We start from the raw sequence: 18622 nt of genomic DNA on the forward strand, positions 1-18622 counted from the left end.
GGAAAGGTAAAAATAGGATACAGGTTGAGAAACCATAAGGCTAAAATGCTCACTTTTTCTGAATATGTCTAAGGGAACGAAACAAACAAACAAAAGACAGTATTTTAAAATTAAGATCCTTTCTTGAAAATCACTGAACTGGATATGAAGGAATTGCAATAGAAAATACTGATTATTTTTTCTGGAAACCAACCAAAACACAATTTACTAATCCCCTTAACTCTTAACAAGACCCCCTTGAAGAGTTAATCATGATGTAAAATCTGCAAGATCTTATTGGCAGTGTTTGTTCATCTTTTGCACAACTCTCTCAAGTGACAACCAATTTGAGTTCCAGGCCCGACTCCATTACACATTCCAGGTGTCTCCTGGTAATGTCTGTCAGGTTGGTGCCCTGGCTTAGCCTTAGAATCTCTTTCCACATAGACATTTCAATTTTGGTTTATATTCAACCATGTTCTATATATCTTAAGATGGCTATAGATTGCTATTCAGCTGTCTCTTTGTCTATTTCAATGTTAGTATTTAGCATTTTATAGCATTGAAGCATGATTTTGCTAAACCTGGTTGTTTTTTGGGTAGTCTAACTCTATAACTTTAACAGGACAATTGTCAACAGTTTAGGTGAACGTTTTTGGGAGGGGTGTGCAGAGAAATCTTCAACACCCCAGAGAGGAGTAACTGATCTTTGTGTCCCATCCAGTGAGTTATAAGTGCACAGGTTTCGGTCGAGAACCTGCATTTCCCTAGTAACATATTGGTTAATCAATACCATGTCAATTAATGCCATAATGTTGTAAATGGTTGTAAATATTACGTTGGATTTTTTACTTGATTGGGATGATACTCTGCTGGTTCTACCTTCAGACCAGAGATGGTCTCACCAAGAAGCCATTGAACTTACCAGGACAATAAGATGATGGACTTTATGATTGGTCAAAACCTCTAATGAAAGAATCTCAACTGAATTTGAACTATGGAAATGCAACAAGGTGGAGCAATCTGCCGTGGGGGTGGGAAGGGTTTGGGGAGGGGCGGGGGGGAATTCCAGTGCATAAAAAAAAATGTGTCACATAATGCAATGAAATTAATAAATAAATAAATTTAAAAAATAAAAAGAATCTCTTTCCAGGAAAGTCCTGGGACATATTTCACCAGCTTCCAAGTTTTCTACTCACAAGGTGCAGAATTTATTAGTGTGAAAAAAAGATAAAAAGAAAGACTGCTACCTTTTAAAGTGCTTTTACATATGGTTTATGTATGATGCTTCCAAAAATACCGCTGCCCACATCATTTGAGTCTTTGTGCTAGGTCCACGGATCTTGTCTTAGCTCCTAGTGAACTTATAACAGTTTTACTGTCACCACATATGCAGCGAGGTCTTCTGTGCCATGTGTTTGCATTGGCAGTAACTCTCATTTGGGGAGACGTAGTCACAAGAACTCGCATCTATAGGTCACAATCGGAACCTAAGTTTATCCAATTCTAGAAATGAAGCCCTTCTTGTCATCCAGAGAATGTATTTCACTGTCCTATGTTTACTCTTTCTCTAGTATGCCTGTTTTAATCTCCAGATTCAACTCTAAGGCAAAATTGGCATTAAGATCACAAAGAATAAACCCAGGAGAGTATTGTAAGAAAAAGTATGAAAAGAAACTGGGATGTAGAACTTAAATACTCTGAGACTTCCAACTGTTTTTGTCTGACCTTGCACAAATCACTTAATAACTTCACAGAGTACAGTTTCTTGTCAGCAAGATGAGTAAAGTAGTTGCATCATCTCACTGGGTTTTTTTCAGAGCAACTATGTGAAAGAGCAATTATCTTACTCATATGTTTATTTATTTTCCATTTCTCAGTACACTTTACTACATTATAAACACTGAGAGTTCAGGAAACTTATTGTTTGGTTCACCACAGTGGCCCAATGCCAGGAACAGCAATCAGCTCATTGTATGTGGTCAAGAAGAATGAATGAAATTTGAATGAGTAAAGGAAGGAACAAAGTAAAGAAGAAAGAAAAAAGGAAGGCCAGAGGGAAGGACAACATAGGATTTAAAACATTGTTTATACACTTCAAGAAAGTGACCTGTACATTATTATCTGTATAATATAAAAATCTAACATCTGATGGTATTAATTATTCGAGGATAATCTTTTAAAAATTGTTACATCAAATTAGTTTTCTGATTAAAGCCCTCGAGTAACTTTTAATACTTCTTAAAATAAAAGTCAAATTTCTTTTAGCTTATAAATCATAGCTGTGTGCTCTGAGCCCTACCTGCCTTGTTTCTAACAGGTAACCCCTTTCCTGCCATACCTCGGTCTGATACTCTCGTGTGTTTTCAAATATACTAAGTTTGCACCTGTGTTAGGACTGTTAGGCCTCTTGCACTGGAATGTTGTGCAAAAGCTGGAAGACGAAAATCTGTCATTGGGTTCTTGGCATACATGTCACCTTGTCCAAGTGGCCTCTCCTGTCAATTTACTCTAAAGCAGTCCTTACAGTATTTTATTGTTTATTTATCCATTTACATACTACTAGTCTCTTTTTGAGTGCCTGATGGTCAATAAATATTTATTTCTTTGTAACATAATGCGTGTCACATAATGCTTACTTAAAGATTTTTATATTTTACTTCTTCATGCAAATGTATAAGCCAACAAACAAACAAAAATCTTTAATGATTTCATAGTGAGACTTCCCTCTCCATTCCTTCCTACCTCCAATTTTCATACATATTTTGCAAGGGGTATCTTTAGTTTATAGGCAAAGGCAACTGTACTAGTTGGGTTTAACATTTGTGATTTAGTTAGAATCCTGGAGACATGCAGCCCTAGTGCTAGAATAATTACTTAGCATTCTAACCTATAGGAATTCTTCAGCGATATGGAGACGGTGCTATTGGGTGTCAGGCAATCCCCTGTGCTGGGTTTAAAAGCCTAATAACTTAAGAACTTGTGAGGTAGCAGGGACAGACTGGGGTAGAAATAGGTAAATGGGAGAAAATATCAGGAATATTTACTATTTCCAATTTGGGTTTGCTTACACCTATGCATGAGCTTTTCTGTACAAATAGCACTGCACCAGGGCACAGAAAAAGGGTCCAGGGTTTTCTCCATATTTCCTCTTGCTTGCTCCAACATTCGTCCTTCTGTTAAATGAGGTAGAACTGGAGAACTTAGGAAAACTTAGCTCTGAAGTCCTATAAATGAATGAGAGGAGTCTGACCTTTCACCCTGAGCATGAGCTCTTTGAAACAGGAGAACCCCTGTAGGATAAGTCCAGAATTTCAGAATTAGGTGGGATTTCTCTGACCATCCAGTAGGATCACTAGAAGAACACAGATCTCTACTTTCATCATGCTACTCTATTCTTCTTTTTTCCTTTAGTTTCATTGAGAAACCACAGAAAATCCCCTCATTGTCACGTGGGGATCAATATCTAACTTTATGACTAAGTGCAGTCCAGTTACTCTCCAAGAGATGAATTCCTACTGAATCTGATGTTGCTCACACTACCCATCTGCTTTCAACATGTTACATTTGACATTAACTTATGTCTCCTATTAGCATTAATGGGAAACAATCTGGAAAAATTCACTCTCAAGCAGAGTTCAAACAGGCCACAAGTAGATGCAGAATGTATATGTGTGTGTGTGTGTGTGTGTGTGTGTGTGTGTGTGTGTGTGTGTGTGTGAAATCAGTCAAGGAAAGAAAGATAAGAATACTCTATCCAACTTATGAAATTAACTTGTAACAGCAAAAGGAAAAAAAAAACTGTCCTAGAGTGGAACAAGTCATAATCCAAAGAACTGAATGCTTTGGAAAAAGATTTGGGAATCTTATCCCACACTTACTGGCAATGGGTTAAAATTCTGGTCCACGAGGTGATTGTATCCATGGTCAAAAAATGAATGCCGTATCACTACATCAATGCCCTGGTTGGCCAGCATCCCCAAAGTATTCAACCATCTAAAATGCAAAGTGAAAAGCTACATCAATATACTTTTTAAATGGCATATAACAAGGTCTCTACAAATTGGCAATAACACGCACATACATGCCAATCCTCTACAGCCTAATTTATGTAGTTCTTTAGAGGAGAAAATTATGGTAGGACATTAGGTCTTCGACAATGAAGTAACTTTAAAATGTTATGTCAAAAATTAAGAAAGAAAGAGGGAACAAAGTATCAGTATATTCTTAGAATTACATGTTAATTACAATAAGTACTTCTGTTTCCGTTAATAAAAACACAAAACAAAAGAAACTGTAAGCATTTTTTACAGATAATCAGATCCAAATTCTTCACTTTACAGGAAAAGAAGTGGAGATTAAGGGGAAAACAATGAATTATCCTTGGTTGTAAAGTTACTATGGCTAATGACTTACTTTTTATTCCTGGAGTATTAAAAGATGACTGCCCAAGTTACTTGTAAACCTAATGCCATCCCTCTGGTCACAGGATATATAATCACATGAACAAACACAGCATCCATCCCATCTTTACTCTGTCACTATACATGTATCTTTCATGGGACCCTAAACGATTCACTCTTACAACCCATGCAAGAGAATCTCAGTTATTTGTATACCTCATGTTCATACATCACTTTTAGTATTGCCTCCGTAACATTTTTCTGGGTGCTATAATTAATTACTCAGGGAATTTAATGCTACAATCACACATACAAGTGTGCTGCATTGAAACCCCTGCACTGCTCATATTCTTACAACAAGCCCCGTCATCCCAAACACTTTTTTTCCAGACACATCATCCTTCAACAGTAGTGCCCCTTGATTCTCCAATCATCCACTGCTGACTTTGCCTTCATTAGGTACACATTTAATTAACTCATCTACTCATTCATTCTCATTCTCTCTTTTGTCTCATACATATACATAGTATATTTAATAAATATGGCTTATATTTTCCATCTTCTCCATTGAAAGACAGGGCATTTCACAATCGTTTCCAGCTTGTGTGTCCAGCTTCATCTGTTACCTCTTTCACCCTCTTCCTCACAGGCTCTAAGCCACATAAAACTATTCCTTGCTACTCAAATACACTATGCTTCCCCATTCTTTCCTGAATGTACATGTTTGAACTTCCCCTTTAAAAATTTATTTCCTCTTCTCTCACCCACCTCTATTCATCTGACAATTTTCTTTGAGTCTACTAATCTCCAAATTAAGAGTGATTAGTCTAAGCTCTGCTGTTGCTCCAGCCAAGAGTAGTACCTTCTCTACTTCCTCAGAATCCTATTCACACTGTCTGTGAGCCCATCAAGTGGCAATTTACTGATTTCTATTCCTTTTCTTCATCATACAAGCTTATCAAGTATAGACACAATGCCTCAGCATGTGCCCAAAACACCCATCACAGATCCAGCAACATTTAAGGTGCTCAATACTCTTTATGATGAAATTTAGCTGCATAATGTAGGACCTTGAGAGTCAATACTGGGCACAATGGGGGGAAATCACACACAGTTATGATTTTGCAAATCTGAAGTATAGAGCTCCAGATGCATGACTTGTGAAAGATTGAAGCATTTTTTGTGCTAGAATAAAAAGCATCGATAATTTTTGAATTGTGAAAAAACAGTATTCATATTTTCAGATCCTTTTCACATTTACAATTATATTTTATCCTTAAAAAATGTGAACAAACATGTACTGACAAAATTACAAAACAAAACAAAAATAAAACACATAACCAAAAATTTACACTAAAAGGAAAATTGAACTATAATACAGAAGAATCATTTTGCTGTTGTTCAAACTGGGACATTGTGACACACAGATTTGGAATTGCTTTTGGAATACTGTATGGCTAAGCTACTTTTGTTTTTATTAACTTGAGAATCTGTAAGATCAGGACAAGTTTAGTTTTCCTTTAGCCATAATATTAAAAATCTTTCTTTTCACAGCATGCACTGTGATAGAAACATAACATGAATCCAGGGTAAAGTCCCCTACATCCATCAGTGTTCTTTCCACATTGAATGAACATCAATATGATAGTCTGTAAGTACTTATCTATAAAAAGTATGTCTTATTTATCTTTATGTTACTATACTTGTTGAATGAATAAAGAAATAAAACAATGAATAAAAAACATGATATTGCATATATGTGAGACCCTAAATCTGGCATCATTGCTGTATTAATACAAGACTGTATCTTGTTCTTACACATGAAAAGATGTTAAGTATTCACTAATTCATAACTTATTCAATAACATTTATCAATAGACACTGGGCATTGTTCTTAGCACTGAAAATATATCAACATATCAATGTGATCATGTAAGTAACTGGTAAATTGCTGGGTATGCAAATACTTCCTTATGCACATTAACAGGGATGATATCCAGTTTCTACCTGTGCCCCCTGCAGGGCCTAGCACGCTGACTTGCACAGATTCTAACATTAAAAAATAAGAGTAACTTAGTAAAACTGATTTGTTTTGCCAGAGCATGGGGAATTGTTGGAGAAGCTCTAAAGCGAAAGAGAATAACAGGTACCATCACCTTTACACCCAAAGGCCTATGTATGCATTGAGAATCTGGAGCAGCAGAACCACTGTTCCCTGTGTGGCTTTCAGAGCAGTTGGTGTTGAAGTTATCTTCAACTCCCTTCCATGACATAAACCCCCAGAAATCAGGAAGTGAATGACCTTTCAAGATTCCCTTCAAAGTTCAAGTGAAGAAAGTTGTTAAAATGATTGGTATACGCCATCAAGGATGTTGCTATAAGCATGGTTTTCCATTTCACAGGTTTTTTTTTTTTACCTACTCGTGCAAGACACTAGAACTTTCTGGAGATGCAACAGCCAGTGATGCTCTTGCAGTGTGTCAGACTCACAAAGCTCTGACTGGGAAACACTACTGTCAAGTACTTTATAGCAGAGGATTCTGATTCACACTTGCATTTGTAGGTCTGCTAGTGAGCCTTTGAAAAAATGATGGGAATAATTCCTTCTCTTTAATTTCTTTCTAACCTTCTGGAGCTTCCTGGAATTCTTTTTTATATTTTTCCTCCAGGAAACCATTTATGTTTCTTTGAGAACATAGTATTGCCAGTAGAGTATGGCTCAAACAGGTGACACAGAGGTAAGACCAGGAGCAGAGCAAATTAATTTTCACCTGATCTGTATCAACCAGACTTTGGATATCTAAACTACAACCCATATCTAAACAATTATGTTTATCTGTGTTCTGCAAAATAAATGCAGAGCTCTGGGAATATTTGGCTGATGTTCACAAATAGGCAGATCTCTGTTGCAGCTGCTTCCACGACGTTCTGAGGTAGTTCTCATTTCACATCACCCCCAAAGGGAGGACTGTTCATGAAAACACACTGAACTCAAGCAGGTTGCCTGCTGGGCTCTGCAGCAGAGTCCTTTCTTTGGGTGATAACAGAGCAAAATCACTATTCCTCTAGTGATTTCAAGGGGCCTTCTGCATTCCTGACTGCCAGGCTGTTTCTTACCCTTCCACCCTGACTCACATTAAACCATTGCAGAATGTATTTCTGCTCAACTGCTCTGTGTTATATATTGCTGGATGCTGAAGATACAGATATGGAAGACCTATCGTACTACCATGAATTACACTGATCCATTATCTTCATCCACATTTGCCACATTCCATCTGTAAAGGCAATTTACTTCCATAGTCTGATTTATCCTTCACACGTGTATTAAAGGCGATACCACAGAGCAGGGCAACTATATATATAAAATTAGGAACAGCTGTTACTAGTAGAACATAGAGCTGAGGGTGTAGCTACAGTTCTTGGGAGTACCTTCCTCAACCAAAAGGCCATGGCCATAGAATCATACTAGACCAGGAAAAAGTCACTTGGTTAATCGATACTCCTTTGGTGCTTGTCCCTGCCACACAACACTGGAAGGTCAGTCAGAAGCCCTTAGTGCTTCTGGTTTAAGTCATTCTCTGGATTGCAGTAAGCTTCACATTCATTTTCCTGTTTCTTCTAAATTTTTGTACATGCTATTACCAAAGGCAAAGCTTCAAGACACATGTCAGAATGCATCTCTCTCCTCTTTCAAAATCCTCAAGGCCTTGTCCTGAGTATAGGACAGGGCTCTTTTCATTTCTTCCACTTGGTTTTCATGAAACCCTCTGATTTGGTGATAAGTCTTCTCCTAGTCTCAGACCTCATTTTATCTCTGCGGATAAGGAGGCTTCAGTCACATCAATCATTGCCCTCTTCCTTGTGACTTTACCCATAAGCTTTCTTTGGTTTAGAATACTCTCCTGTGCTGTCACTACCATTCTCGATTTGTAGAAACTAGAGTAATCATATGACTCATTCGAATGATGCTTTCTTGGTGAAGTTCTTCCTGAATACTCTATGTCAGAGAGATCTTCATTTTGTCTGCATGCCTCTCATTTTTCCTAGACTATGTGAGGCAGAAAGAAAGGGCGATCTACGAAGGCTAGGCTCCGGGGCAGACTGCCTGGGGATGAGTCTGCACTGTGCCACTGAGTGACTTGCCTAAGTGTCTTTCAGTTTCCTCTTCTATAAAATGTGGGTAATAATAGCACCTGCTTCATCAGGTAGTTACTGAAACAATAGGACTCATTTAATTTCTTAAACTATTAAATATATCGGGCTCGGCAGCGTGGCCTAGTGGCTAAGGTCCTCGCCTTGATCCCATATGGCCGCTGGTTCTAATCCCGGCAGCTCCACTTCCTCTCTATCTCTCCTCCTCTCAGTATATCTGACTTTGTAATGAAAATAAAATAATCTTTAAAAAAAACTATTAAATATGTCTATAAAACACTTTAGACAATGTATGGTATATGTGAGCACTAGTTAAAAGTAGTATAATTATTCCACTTTCAACAGTTGGCTACCTCTGTTTCTGAAGGGCAAAATCTATATTTTATTGTACAATTTACATATGACTATGGTGAAACTTACATGAAAAAATGTACACTATTGGTACTGTGTTTTGAACTTTATGCAATAAAAAACTTGTAATTATTGTGGCCATACTACTATAATCTATGCTGGGATTCCTGTGTCCAACCGTATGGTATCTAGAGAAGGCATACATCAGTGTGTTTTGAATGGCTACAGACATTCACAAACGAATGGATGAAGAACTTTCAGCAGGAGACATCTGGCCTTGCACTGCGCTGAATGAGAGCAGTAGCATCAGTTTTGCTGTCCTTCCAAGAAGTGAAATTCCAAGCATTACTCACAAGAATCCTGCAGCGTAGGAATCTGATAGATTGTTTGTGCCTCCAGCCGAGGTGGTCACCACACCTTCAAGCCAAATCTTCTTTCCTGGAGTGTAGGTATTAACCACCTGTTCACACAACAAGCAGAAAAGGATAATGGGGTTTTAACAGCCAAGTCCAAATGAGAAGCAACTGACATTCCCTCAAGGAAGTTTCCCCAGTTCCCTGCTTCTCCAATAGTCATGGTTTGTGCCTGTTTTATGATGTTGCACTCAGCATAGTGACACAAAATTAACATGGACACATATCTATTCAAAGAAATGTTCTTTTTTTTCTCCCTAAGAAAATCTAACAAGTAAGCCGAATGCAACAGCATTCACTGGAAATACAATTGTATTATGCTTCCCTCTGAGAAGCAGTTTTCTTCTGACCTCCGTTGTGGCACATCTGTGAGAGGGTGAGTACACTGCCTGAACGTAAGAAGTTATGACTCAGGAGATGGCAGAGAGCAATGTTCAGGAAAGATAATTTATGATCAGTGAAACCTGATACTGCAACCACTTTTAAAAACAACCTACAAGTCAGAGACTACCAGGGAGCAGCTACAGCTGCATGTCATCCATGCAAAGTCCCTTGTCAAAAGGTGACCCTCTGAAGTTTTGAAACGGCCCAGTCTCCGCTCTGCAAGTTGGAGACCGGCCAAACTATCCCACTTAGGAGATAATAATTTACAGATAATCCTGTAAACTAGGTAGGCCTGGATAGCAGACCTTGATTCAAAGACTGACTACGAATAACACATTTTAGAAAAAACAAAAGAAACATGAATGAGGAATAAAGGGTTTGAATCAAAGAAATGAATACAAGATTGTGTTTGCACACTGGAAGCCACTGTTGGTAACCTAAATTCAGTATCTCAGGGATCTTGGAGTAAGGGCCTTTTGAACTATGTCTCCCTCATAGCTTATAGGAAGTATTTCAGTCATGGCTCCTATCCTTGAAAGATCACGGACAATTCAGCGGTTTCTCACTCTCCATATTCCCACCCTCTAAGCTCATTTCATGTGCATGTCTGAGTACTGGGTAAGATTTCCTGAATGTTCTACATTTCTGCTTCAGAGAAGACCCAGACAGGAAACAAGACATAGGGGATAACCATATAACACTAGCAGCCAGTTTATTATCACTCTCACATTAGCCTGATTCTCATGTCTACAATGGTTAGAGCAGGAAGTGAGACTAGGAGTTATACACAGGAAGGGTCCTACAGCTCATCAATTCCTCTTAAAACAAATATACCAAAGCAAGTCTTCCCCAGGTCTCTAGGGATAAATATAGGATACTCACTTTAGCATTGTTTGTGACAAGTGTCCTTTGATAGAGAAATGGAAAAATAAAATGTGGTGGATACATAGTGCTATAAAACACTGCAAAAACTGAAACAATAAACTCAGTGTAAATAGCAATATGAATAGGCCTTAAAGCTTCAGAGGTAAGCTAAAAAAAACAACCAAAAATGAAAATGAAAGCAACAACAACAAAAACACAGAATGGGGGTTGACATGACAATCTAGAAAACTAATCCCCTTCCTACAGTGCTGGCATTCCATATGGGTGCTGATTCTACTATTGGTTGATCCATTTCTGATCCAGCTCCCTGATTATTATGGACTGGGAAAGCAGAGGGGGATGGTCCAAGACCTTGAGCCCTTGCAGGTGGGAGACCAGGAGGAAGCTCCTAACTCCTGGCTTTGAAATGATTCATCTCTGGCCCTTGTGGTCATTTGGGGGAGTGATCCAGTGGATAGAAGATTTTTCTCCCTCTCTCCTTTGAAACTTTTGGCTTTCAAGTAAAATAAATAAGCCTTAAAAAAAAAAAACCAGAATGAAATAATGAGTTTATGGCACAGTATTATTTATGTCATTACTCATTTACATCTAGCAATATTAAATAGCATTAGGTATACATCTGTTCAAGGTATATACACAACACATAGGAGGCACATTTAACAGGGAGGATAAAGAGACAATAAAAACTAGACCTTCTATGAACTAATGATGTAGTTTAAGTGACTTCAGTCTCTGCAGGGTTCCCTTACAAAAAGGAAAAGGGAAAGACAAACCCATAGCTAGACATCAGCAAGTGATCACATATCTTTAAACTCCACCTAGGTAAAACTTTGTCCTCTCTCCCCCATTTACAACAGAATTTTCATTATTTGGAGTCTATTTAACTGTGAGAGATGGCAAAATTATTGGCCTTTTTAGAAATGAAGTTGTAAAATTTGAAACAAAACTAAGGATTGAAAGCTCAAGAATGGAAGATCCTGAGAACTAATGGTGGAGGTAAAATCAGAATACTAAAGATTAAAAAGTTATCCTTGTACATGGAAAAATAAAATTTATTTGGAACACCGTGATAATTGTGCACCCAACCAAAAACAGGCTGAAAAATAATTAAAGTATAAAAGAAAATCAAGAAAAATACCTTAAATGATCAAGACATAAAGTAAAATTTAGGGATTATTTGAATTCTCTTTAAAATACAGTGCCACAAAATATTTGTGCAATGATCAATTTGTGTTTTCTTTATGGCTAGCTAAGTAGAGCTGATTAAATATACTTGTGTTTTTCTTTTTTGCTTTTTGCTTTCAGGATATTCAGTTTAATTCTGTGCTTAAAACCAGATACTGAAGTGAGGCAGTTAGAGGAAGGGGGTTTAGTTAAGCAAAACAAAACAAAACAGAAGCCAAAAATGGTAAACACTGAAACAGGAATGAACCTTGAAAATGTTATACTAAGTGAAAAAAGCCAGATACAAAAGACCACATTCTGTATGATTCCATTTATATGAAATGTCCAGAATAGGCAAATTTACAGATGGTAAGTAGATTAATGGCTTCCTAGGGTTAGAGGGAAGGGGAATTTGAGAGTAGGGCAGCTTGGAAGCGACTGAGTAAGGGGCTTCTTCTGGAGGTGGTGAGTCTGCTCTAAAATTAGAAAGTGGTGATAATTTTAAAATTCTGTGAATATAGTAAAATCTGTTAAGCCTCACACTTTTAAAGGGTGAACTCTATGATATGCATATTACATTACCGAAAGAGAAGTTTAGGAAAAAACAGTTTAAAGTAGGCCAATAGTCATAATGGGTAAAGAGGATTGCTTCTTGGCCTTCTGGCTAAGATCAAGTGTGGAAACATGTCCTGGAAATGTAGGGTTCTATTACATGCTAGGTACTATCTTGGGCTTAAATTTCTTCACTGACATTTGAAGCCATGGATTTGTAGCACATGAACTTTAAGTCTCTTCTAATTACAATGTTAAGAAGTGTTGGTATTTTGCAATCCTGACACTCAAAGGTCCAGTATCTTTGATTTTAGAAGTTGACAACTTAGAGATGGTCATCTCAGAAGCAAAGATCTGTGCTAGCAAACAGTGATATAGAGAAACCCACAGGAACAGATGATATTGCCTACTGAAATTATTAAAAAATTAGGTCATATAAAGGATAAGAATTTCTATACTAAAAATTTAAGCTGTTAACAAATGCAATAATTAATTCAACAAATATTTATTGAGTAAATGCAATATGCCATGCAGAGCTCTAGGGGCAGTTTTTCAGCAACGAATCAGAATAAGTCTCCATTCTCATTCACATTTTAGCCAAGAGAAGGAGACTAGCAATTAAATGAAAGAAATTTAGGCAGAAAAACAGAGAAACTTACAAGTGATTAAGAAGGAAGGATAATATCTTAGTGATTAAGGAAGGATACTATGGAAGCTGGTATTTTGACTAAGAAGAAGCTAGTCCCTATGAATCTGGAAGGGCAGCACAAAAAAGGACGTGGGAATAGGATTGTTTTTTTGTAGAACCCAAAGAATACCATCTGGAGTGCAGTAAGGGACTGAAAGATTGAAAATGAGAACAGAGAAAAAAGGAGACATTTTCATTCTGAGTATGACACGAAGTTATTGGGATTTAAGCAAAGAAGTAATCTGATCTGACTTAGGTTCTAGGAAACCATATACATACATATATATAGTATTATGTCTATAAATAAATGTGTGTATGTGTGCATGTATGTATTACGAAACATGATATACACATTAGAGTTCTGCTATTTCAATAAGCACTTTTAGCTCAATTTTCTCATCCAAACACTGGAAAAAAACCCAACGTAATTGTGCTAAGGACTCTATCCATTTTATCCAAGGATAAATAACATTAGGCCAAGTTCATGAAGTTTCTAAGAACTAGTTGAAAGGGACCATAGTCCCAGTAGATGAACATTTATATGAGTTCCTCTGCGGTGATGGCATACCTTCAGTGGAACTAGTGCCAACTGTTGTACAGTTTGGTGGTAGAGTTCTGAACGGCTAGTTAGGATCCAAGCAAAATCCTAGGAAATTTTCAGGAAACACAGAATCTCTTTGAGGACAAGAATCCTGCTTTGCTTACTTACATATCACTTTTATCAGAAGGCTAGGAGAAGTACTTGACTAAAGCAGGTATGGTACTGTTCTATAAACCCAAACGATGACTGGTATTCCAAACCTGCCTTGGGAGAGCTCAAAGTAAACTGCCACTGTTTACGGAAGTGATGTGATCTGAGAGAACGCAGCTAAATCAGCCTATTGTGAAAACATTCTTAGAAATCAGAAAAAATAGAGATATACACTGAAAATCCCTGACCGCTTGAAAGATGCAGATATAAGCAGTGCATATTTATTTGCTTAGTCTTAGAATATCAGACCTGGGATTCTCTTCATTCCAGAAAAAGAAAATCCTTTTTCATATATGAAATCCAATAATTTCAGAAATCTTAAATGAAAATTACTCAGTGTGACTGAGACACCAGAAAAATTTTAGAAAATATCAAGCTCACTTTAGGGTACTGTTAATGAAGCAAAGGAGACAATCACGTGTACTCACCACCTCGAGAGGATCTAAGTTGAAGGATGGTAAACCCAACCCAGAAGGACAATTTGTAGGGAATGGCTTTTTCAATGGAGTTTGAAGTTTTGCTTATTCAAGTGAAGACTTAATTCTAGAGGATAGATTCATAAACTACTATGTACACAGAGATACACATGATGTAAAGAAAAGCTAATCTGAATGCTCTTCTATTTTTAGGGAGATCTGAACGCAAACAGTGTAAGAATTGTTCTTAGTGAAGTAGTAGGTAGCATGTACTGGTGGTTAGCAGAATGGACTTTGGGAACTGAATGCCAGCATTTGAATCCTCATTCTCTTGTTTATTCACCACACGATATGGAGTGTATTACAATGGCTCTGTATTCCATTCCCACAGCACAAGATTTTATGGAATCTAAATTACTTAATATTTGTAAAACACTCAAGTAGTGTGTTGTGTTAGCATTTATAAGTATGAATAAAGATGCTGTTTGTCTAGAATACTCTTCCTGTTGAAAACATATCAAGTTGTGCTTAGCAAATATTAATAAATATAATATTAGAGCTGGTTGCTTTTCAGATATACTACTTGTGGTGACAGATAACACACAAGATATAAACTAATAATGGGAGAGGCCAGTTTAGAACTTAAGAACGCACATGGGCAATCTGCTTAAACATAATTAGCATTCACGGTAATCCAAGTGACACATATTCTAAACCAGTTACAGCAACTGTCTTGTAGGGGAAATATTACTGAAAGTATTAAGATTAAAGGTTCTAGGAGTAGTAGCACAAACTAACAAATATTTTTTGAGCCTGAATTATTTAGCACAAATTAGGAGCTTTGATGAATTCTGAGTCTTCCACTGACGGAGAAGGTCCCTGTATATGATAGAGGCACAGGTACTGAAGGTGGGTACAGGTTGGTCTTGGGAGGAAATCAATTTAGGATGAAAAGGACAGAAAAAAAATCAGGAAAAGCAGATGGAACCAGCTGTAAATTCCCATAGAAAATGAAATTCTAAGAAATGAGGTCTATAGTTCAACACTGTGGTTTTCTAAGTAAATATGATTCTCCCTGGCTGGGAGAGAGAAAATTGGAAATCGCTGGAAAGAAAAAGACACAGTTTCTGTTAAGAAATGACGTGCCAGTGAAGGTTATCTTGAGGGATAAATTGTCTGAGGGAAGGACAAGTGTAAATGCTGAGATTACGGAAGTGAGGGTAGAGAGAAACTGGCTGAGTGGCTGGCTCCTGTCCAGCAGTTCTTTGTTCCCAAATGGACTTGAGCCCTTGGGCCAAGGGCATTTTGAGACTTATACAGAAGAACTCAGTAAGTGGCTGGGGGCTGTTCAGAATCCCTGGGCCTGTTGCAAAGTTGTACAAAGAAATCCTTCTAGCTCCATTTCAGGGTTGTATTGACAGGAACTGTTTCATACAGATATACTGATGGAAGAGGAGTGACAGAGAAGATAGAGGGCAAATAGCCCTCTGTTTTTAAGTTTTATATTCCTTAAAATTTTTAATTAAGAAGTGAGCAGGGAAAAAAGTAACAGAAATAGGAGAAAGATCATTTATGTGACAATTTTCAAGACTGGGTTCTTTGTCCCACACTTCCTTGATATCCTGCCTCCAAAACTGTGATCCAAGTCTTTTAAAAAGACTCCTGAGAGCCTGGCTTCAGTCACTGGCTGTGTAAGAGATGCTAGTATTATAGCAGCAGACATGTTGTTTATGGTTATCCAAACCCAACACCTTCCTTAATGAGAAAGGAAGCAATAAAACAGGAATAGTGGACAGGCCAGCTGGGCTAATCAGCCCTGGCAGGAGGCCCATCCTCCAAAAGAAGCTGGAGTCCATTAATTCCAGCGTCCATCTACTTGAAAATCAGCCTTCCCTAGGATTTCAGGAAGAACAGTAGCTCTTCAGGCAACCAGAACTGGTCCTTCATACAGTTTTCAAGAGCAGAACAGCTTGCATACAGCTCTTATCTCTCAGCAGTTTTTACTCCTAATTGTACTTAGCACGGGTCAGAGTGAGAGTTCATTGCTGGTCTTGTTTCTTGCCATTCTTCTTGTGTGTTTTTCAACTCCGTGCTTGAAGAGAGGGGGATCACGTTGATTCTTTCCTCTTCTTTCTCGTTGTCCATCCCAGGTTCTGAATCTTACCATTTTTTCTTCGATCTTCCTGTTTTTATATCCCTCTCCTCTGGGCCATCCTCCACACTGCTGCCATTAGTTAACTTGAGAAATCTCTCTGTAGCTTAAGATCTGCTAGTGATTTCCCAGTTGATCTGAGACAGGTGCTGTAAGAAACTTGTTTCTGATCATACTGAAAGTAGTGATTTTGGTCATTGGCCACACCAACTCGAATGTGGCTAATCTCATCTGAAAGTGGTGATATGGAGGATCATTTACTTAAAAACAAAGTAAGTGGATTCAAAGCTGTCATAACAACATTCTGCTCATCCCCCAAATTATTAAGCGTTTTGTTAATGGGAAAAGGGGCTAAAAATCCAGCAACTACAGCCCAAATCTGGCTTATCTATTGTCCATTAGACATGACAGAATAAAGTCGAAAAGCACCTGCCCACAGGATAAGATACCTATTGCTTTAACATGGCTTCCAAGTAAGCATCCTTTAGTTACCTCTTTTCCCATAATTCCCTATGAGATTATTTACACAGAATGGATTCACCCCCTTTCCACTAAACAGTGTGCTTTAGTTTTTTGCTAATTACACATACTCATATTTTTTAAGGCAACTTATTTTAAATATTAGCTCCTCTGTGAAACTTTCTTCAAGCCTTCAGAAAGTTAATACTTTTCAAAGTTTCAAAGTTCTTCAAATATATATGTATATATTTTATATGTACATATTAAATATTTTTGCTTATTAAATATTTCTTAAATAAATGACAGAAACAATATTTTACTGATGAGAAGGGTAAGTTTCAGAAAAGGTAACTACTATTCTCAAGGCATCAAGGGCAAACACCAAATTCTCACAGTTCCAGCTCAGGGCTCTGTTCTGTTTTTTTTTTTTTTCCTTCCTGAATTTTCCTATCTGAGAAGACCCCCAAGCTTCTGATTGACTAAACTGGCTCAATTTTTAACATGCCCTTCCTAGGTTACAGAGGATGGGTTTTTCTTGAGATGAGTCACTCTAATCTCATCCCATTTCTCTTGATTTATTTCTCCTGTCTAATGCACTTCCTATCCGTTTCATTAATTTTTTCTATATAATTTATTTTTATCATTTCCCTGTTCCGGAGTGCCATATTTGCTTGTTTTCTTTTGGTATCAGATCAATTTTTAATTTGTGGCTGCTGTTTCTGTGACATTTTTAGGATTTAAAATTGCATTCTTTACTCTTGTTATCTCAAACCACAGAAAAGCAATTGAATATAACCACCAACAAAGCATAAAATTAATATAAGAACATATAGAAAAAAATAGCCACTGGGAGCCAAGGAAATGATGAGCACATGCAGGGAAATATGGAAGATTCACAGTGTCCCAAAGCTCTGTGTTCAAGAACAAGTGCTGGAGGAGCATTAGACTGGAAAGCAGCCCCTTGAATATAAACCACACCTCCTCCTTCTCCCAATCCTTATCTGTGACTAACTGTTCAGGTTTCCTGGAGGCTTTACTCACAAGTCATAGGCTCCAGCAGCCTCAGTGGTAATTTTACCCTTGCTTAGCACAAACTACAATTCTCCCATTTCTATTTCTTCCCAGATTCTATTCATTTCTATTACCTTCCTAACATGGAATGAAAAAATATTTTTCTCAAATGAAATACATGGCATTAACATACAAACTGAAATGTTACTTTGGGCTAAAAAGAGATCATTGTTTTCCACCTCTGAACATACATGCAGAAGAAACTTTCCTACAGTACCTACTTGTAGGTATCGCCAATATGAGTTTCTAAACCAGTCTCTATTTACTAAATACTGTGCTACAGTTAGAGCACTAAGTTTCTTTTGCGGCGTGAACATCAGACAGAAGTTGTGAGAGACACAAACGTAAGAGAAGAAGCTGTGTCCTTTACCATCCTGTTGCTTTTAGTAGTATATTCCGTACTTCATTGCTCATTTTCTGTAGCCTCTCTTGTGTCTCCAGCCCTCTAACATTTATGGACCTCCTAAATCAGAGCACTCTGGCAGGCAATGGCCTGAAATAACAACTTTACATTGTTGAATGCACAAGTTAATAAACACAGAAATCAAAAACTGATTTTGTGGTCATATTATTATTACCCTAACATTGTGCTTTCATTTTCCAATTTTCTTTATTAGAGTTCTTGTTTTCTCTTTGATTGTGCTTCCAGTTATTATACAGTGCTCAAGAGTACTTTCCATTTTTTTGCTCCCTTCTTTTTGGAAGAAAGAGACTCAGTTAAGTTGGCAAACTGAGAGGTTAGATGAAACAAATATGTATTTTTACATGTGTTGATAAATTTAGAAGTATTACATAGCCT

General features: G+C 37.4%; 1 protein-coding gene across 1 annotated transcript in view; it reads right to left on the reverse strand.

Moving 5' to 3' along the window:
• HPSE2 (heparanase 2 (inactive)) overlaps positions 1 to 18622 on the reverse strand; it is a 492703-nt gene that overhangs the window by 114659 nt on the left and 359422 nt on the right. The window contains exons 8-9 of the mRNA XM_004579975.2: positions 9242 to 9348; positions 3861 to 3975 (exon numbers count right to left, since the gene is read on the reverse strand). Of these exons, the coding sequence (XP_004580032.1) occupies positions 3861 to 3975; positions 9242 to 9348 (222 nt within the window). The remainder of the gene's footprint in view (positions 1 to 3860; positions 3976 to 9241; positions 9349 to 18622) is intronic.

Source organism: Ochotona princeps, chromosome 13 (assembly GCF_030435755.1).
Source record: "Ochotona princeps isolate mOchPri1 chromosome 13, mOchPri1.hap1, whole genome shotgun sequence".
Taxonomy (NCBI): Eukaryota; Metazoa; Chordata; class Mammalia; order Lagomorpha; family Ochotonidae; genus Ochotona; species Ochotona princeps.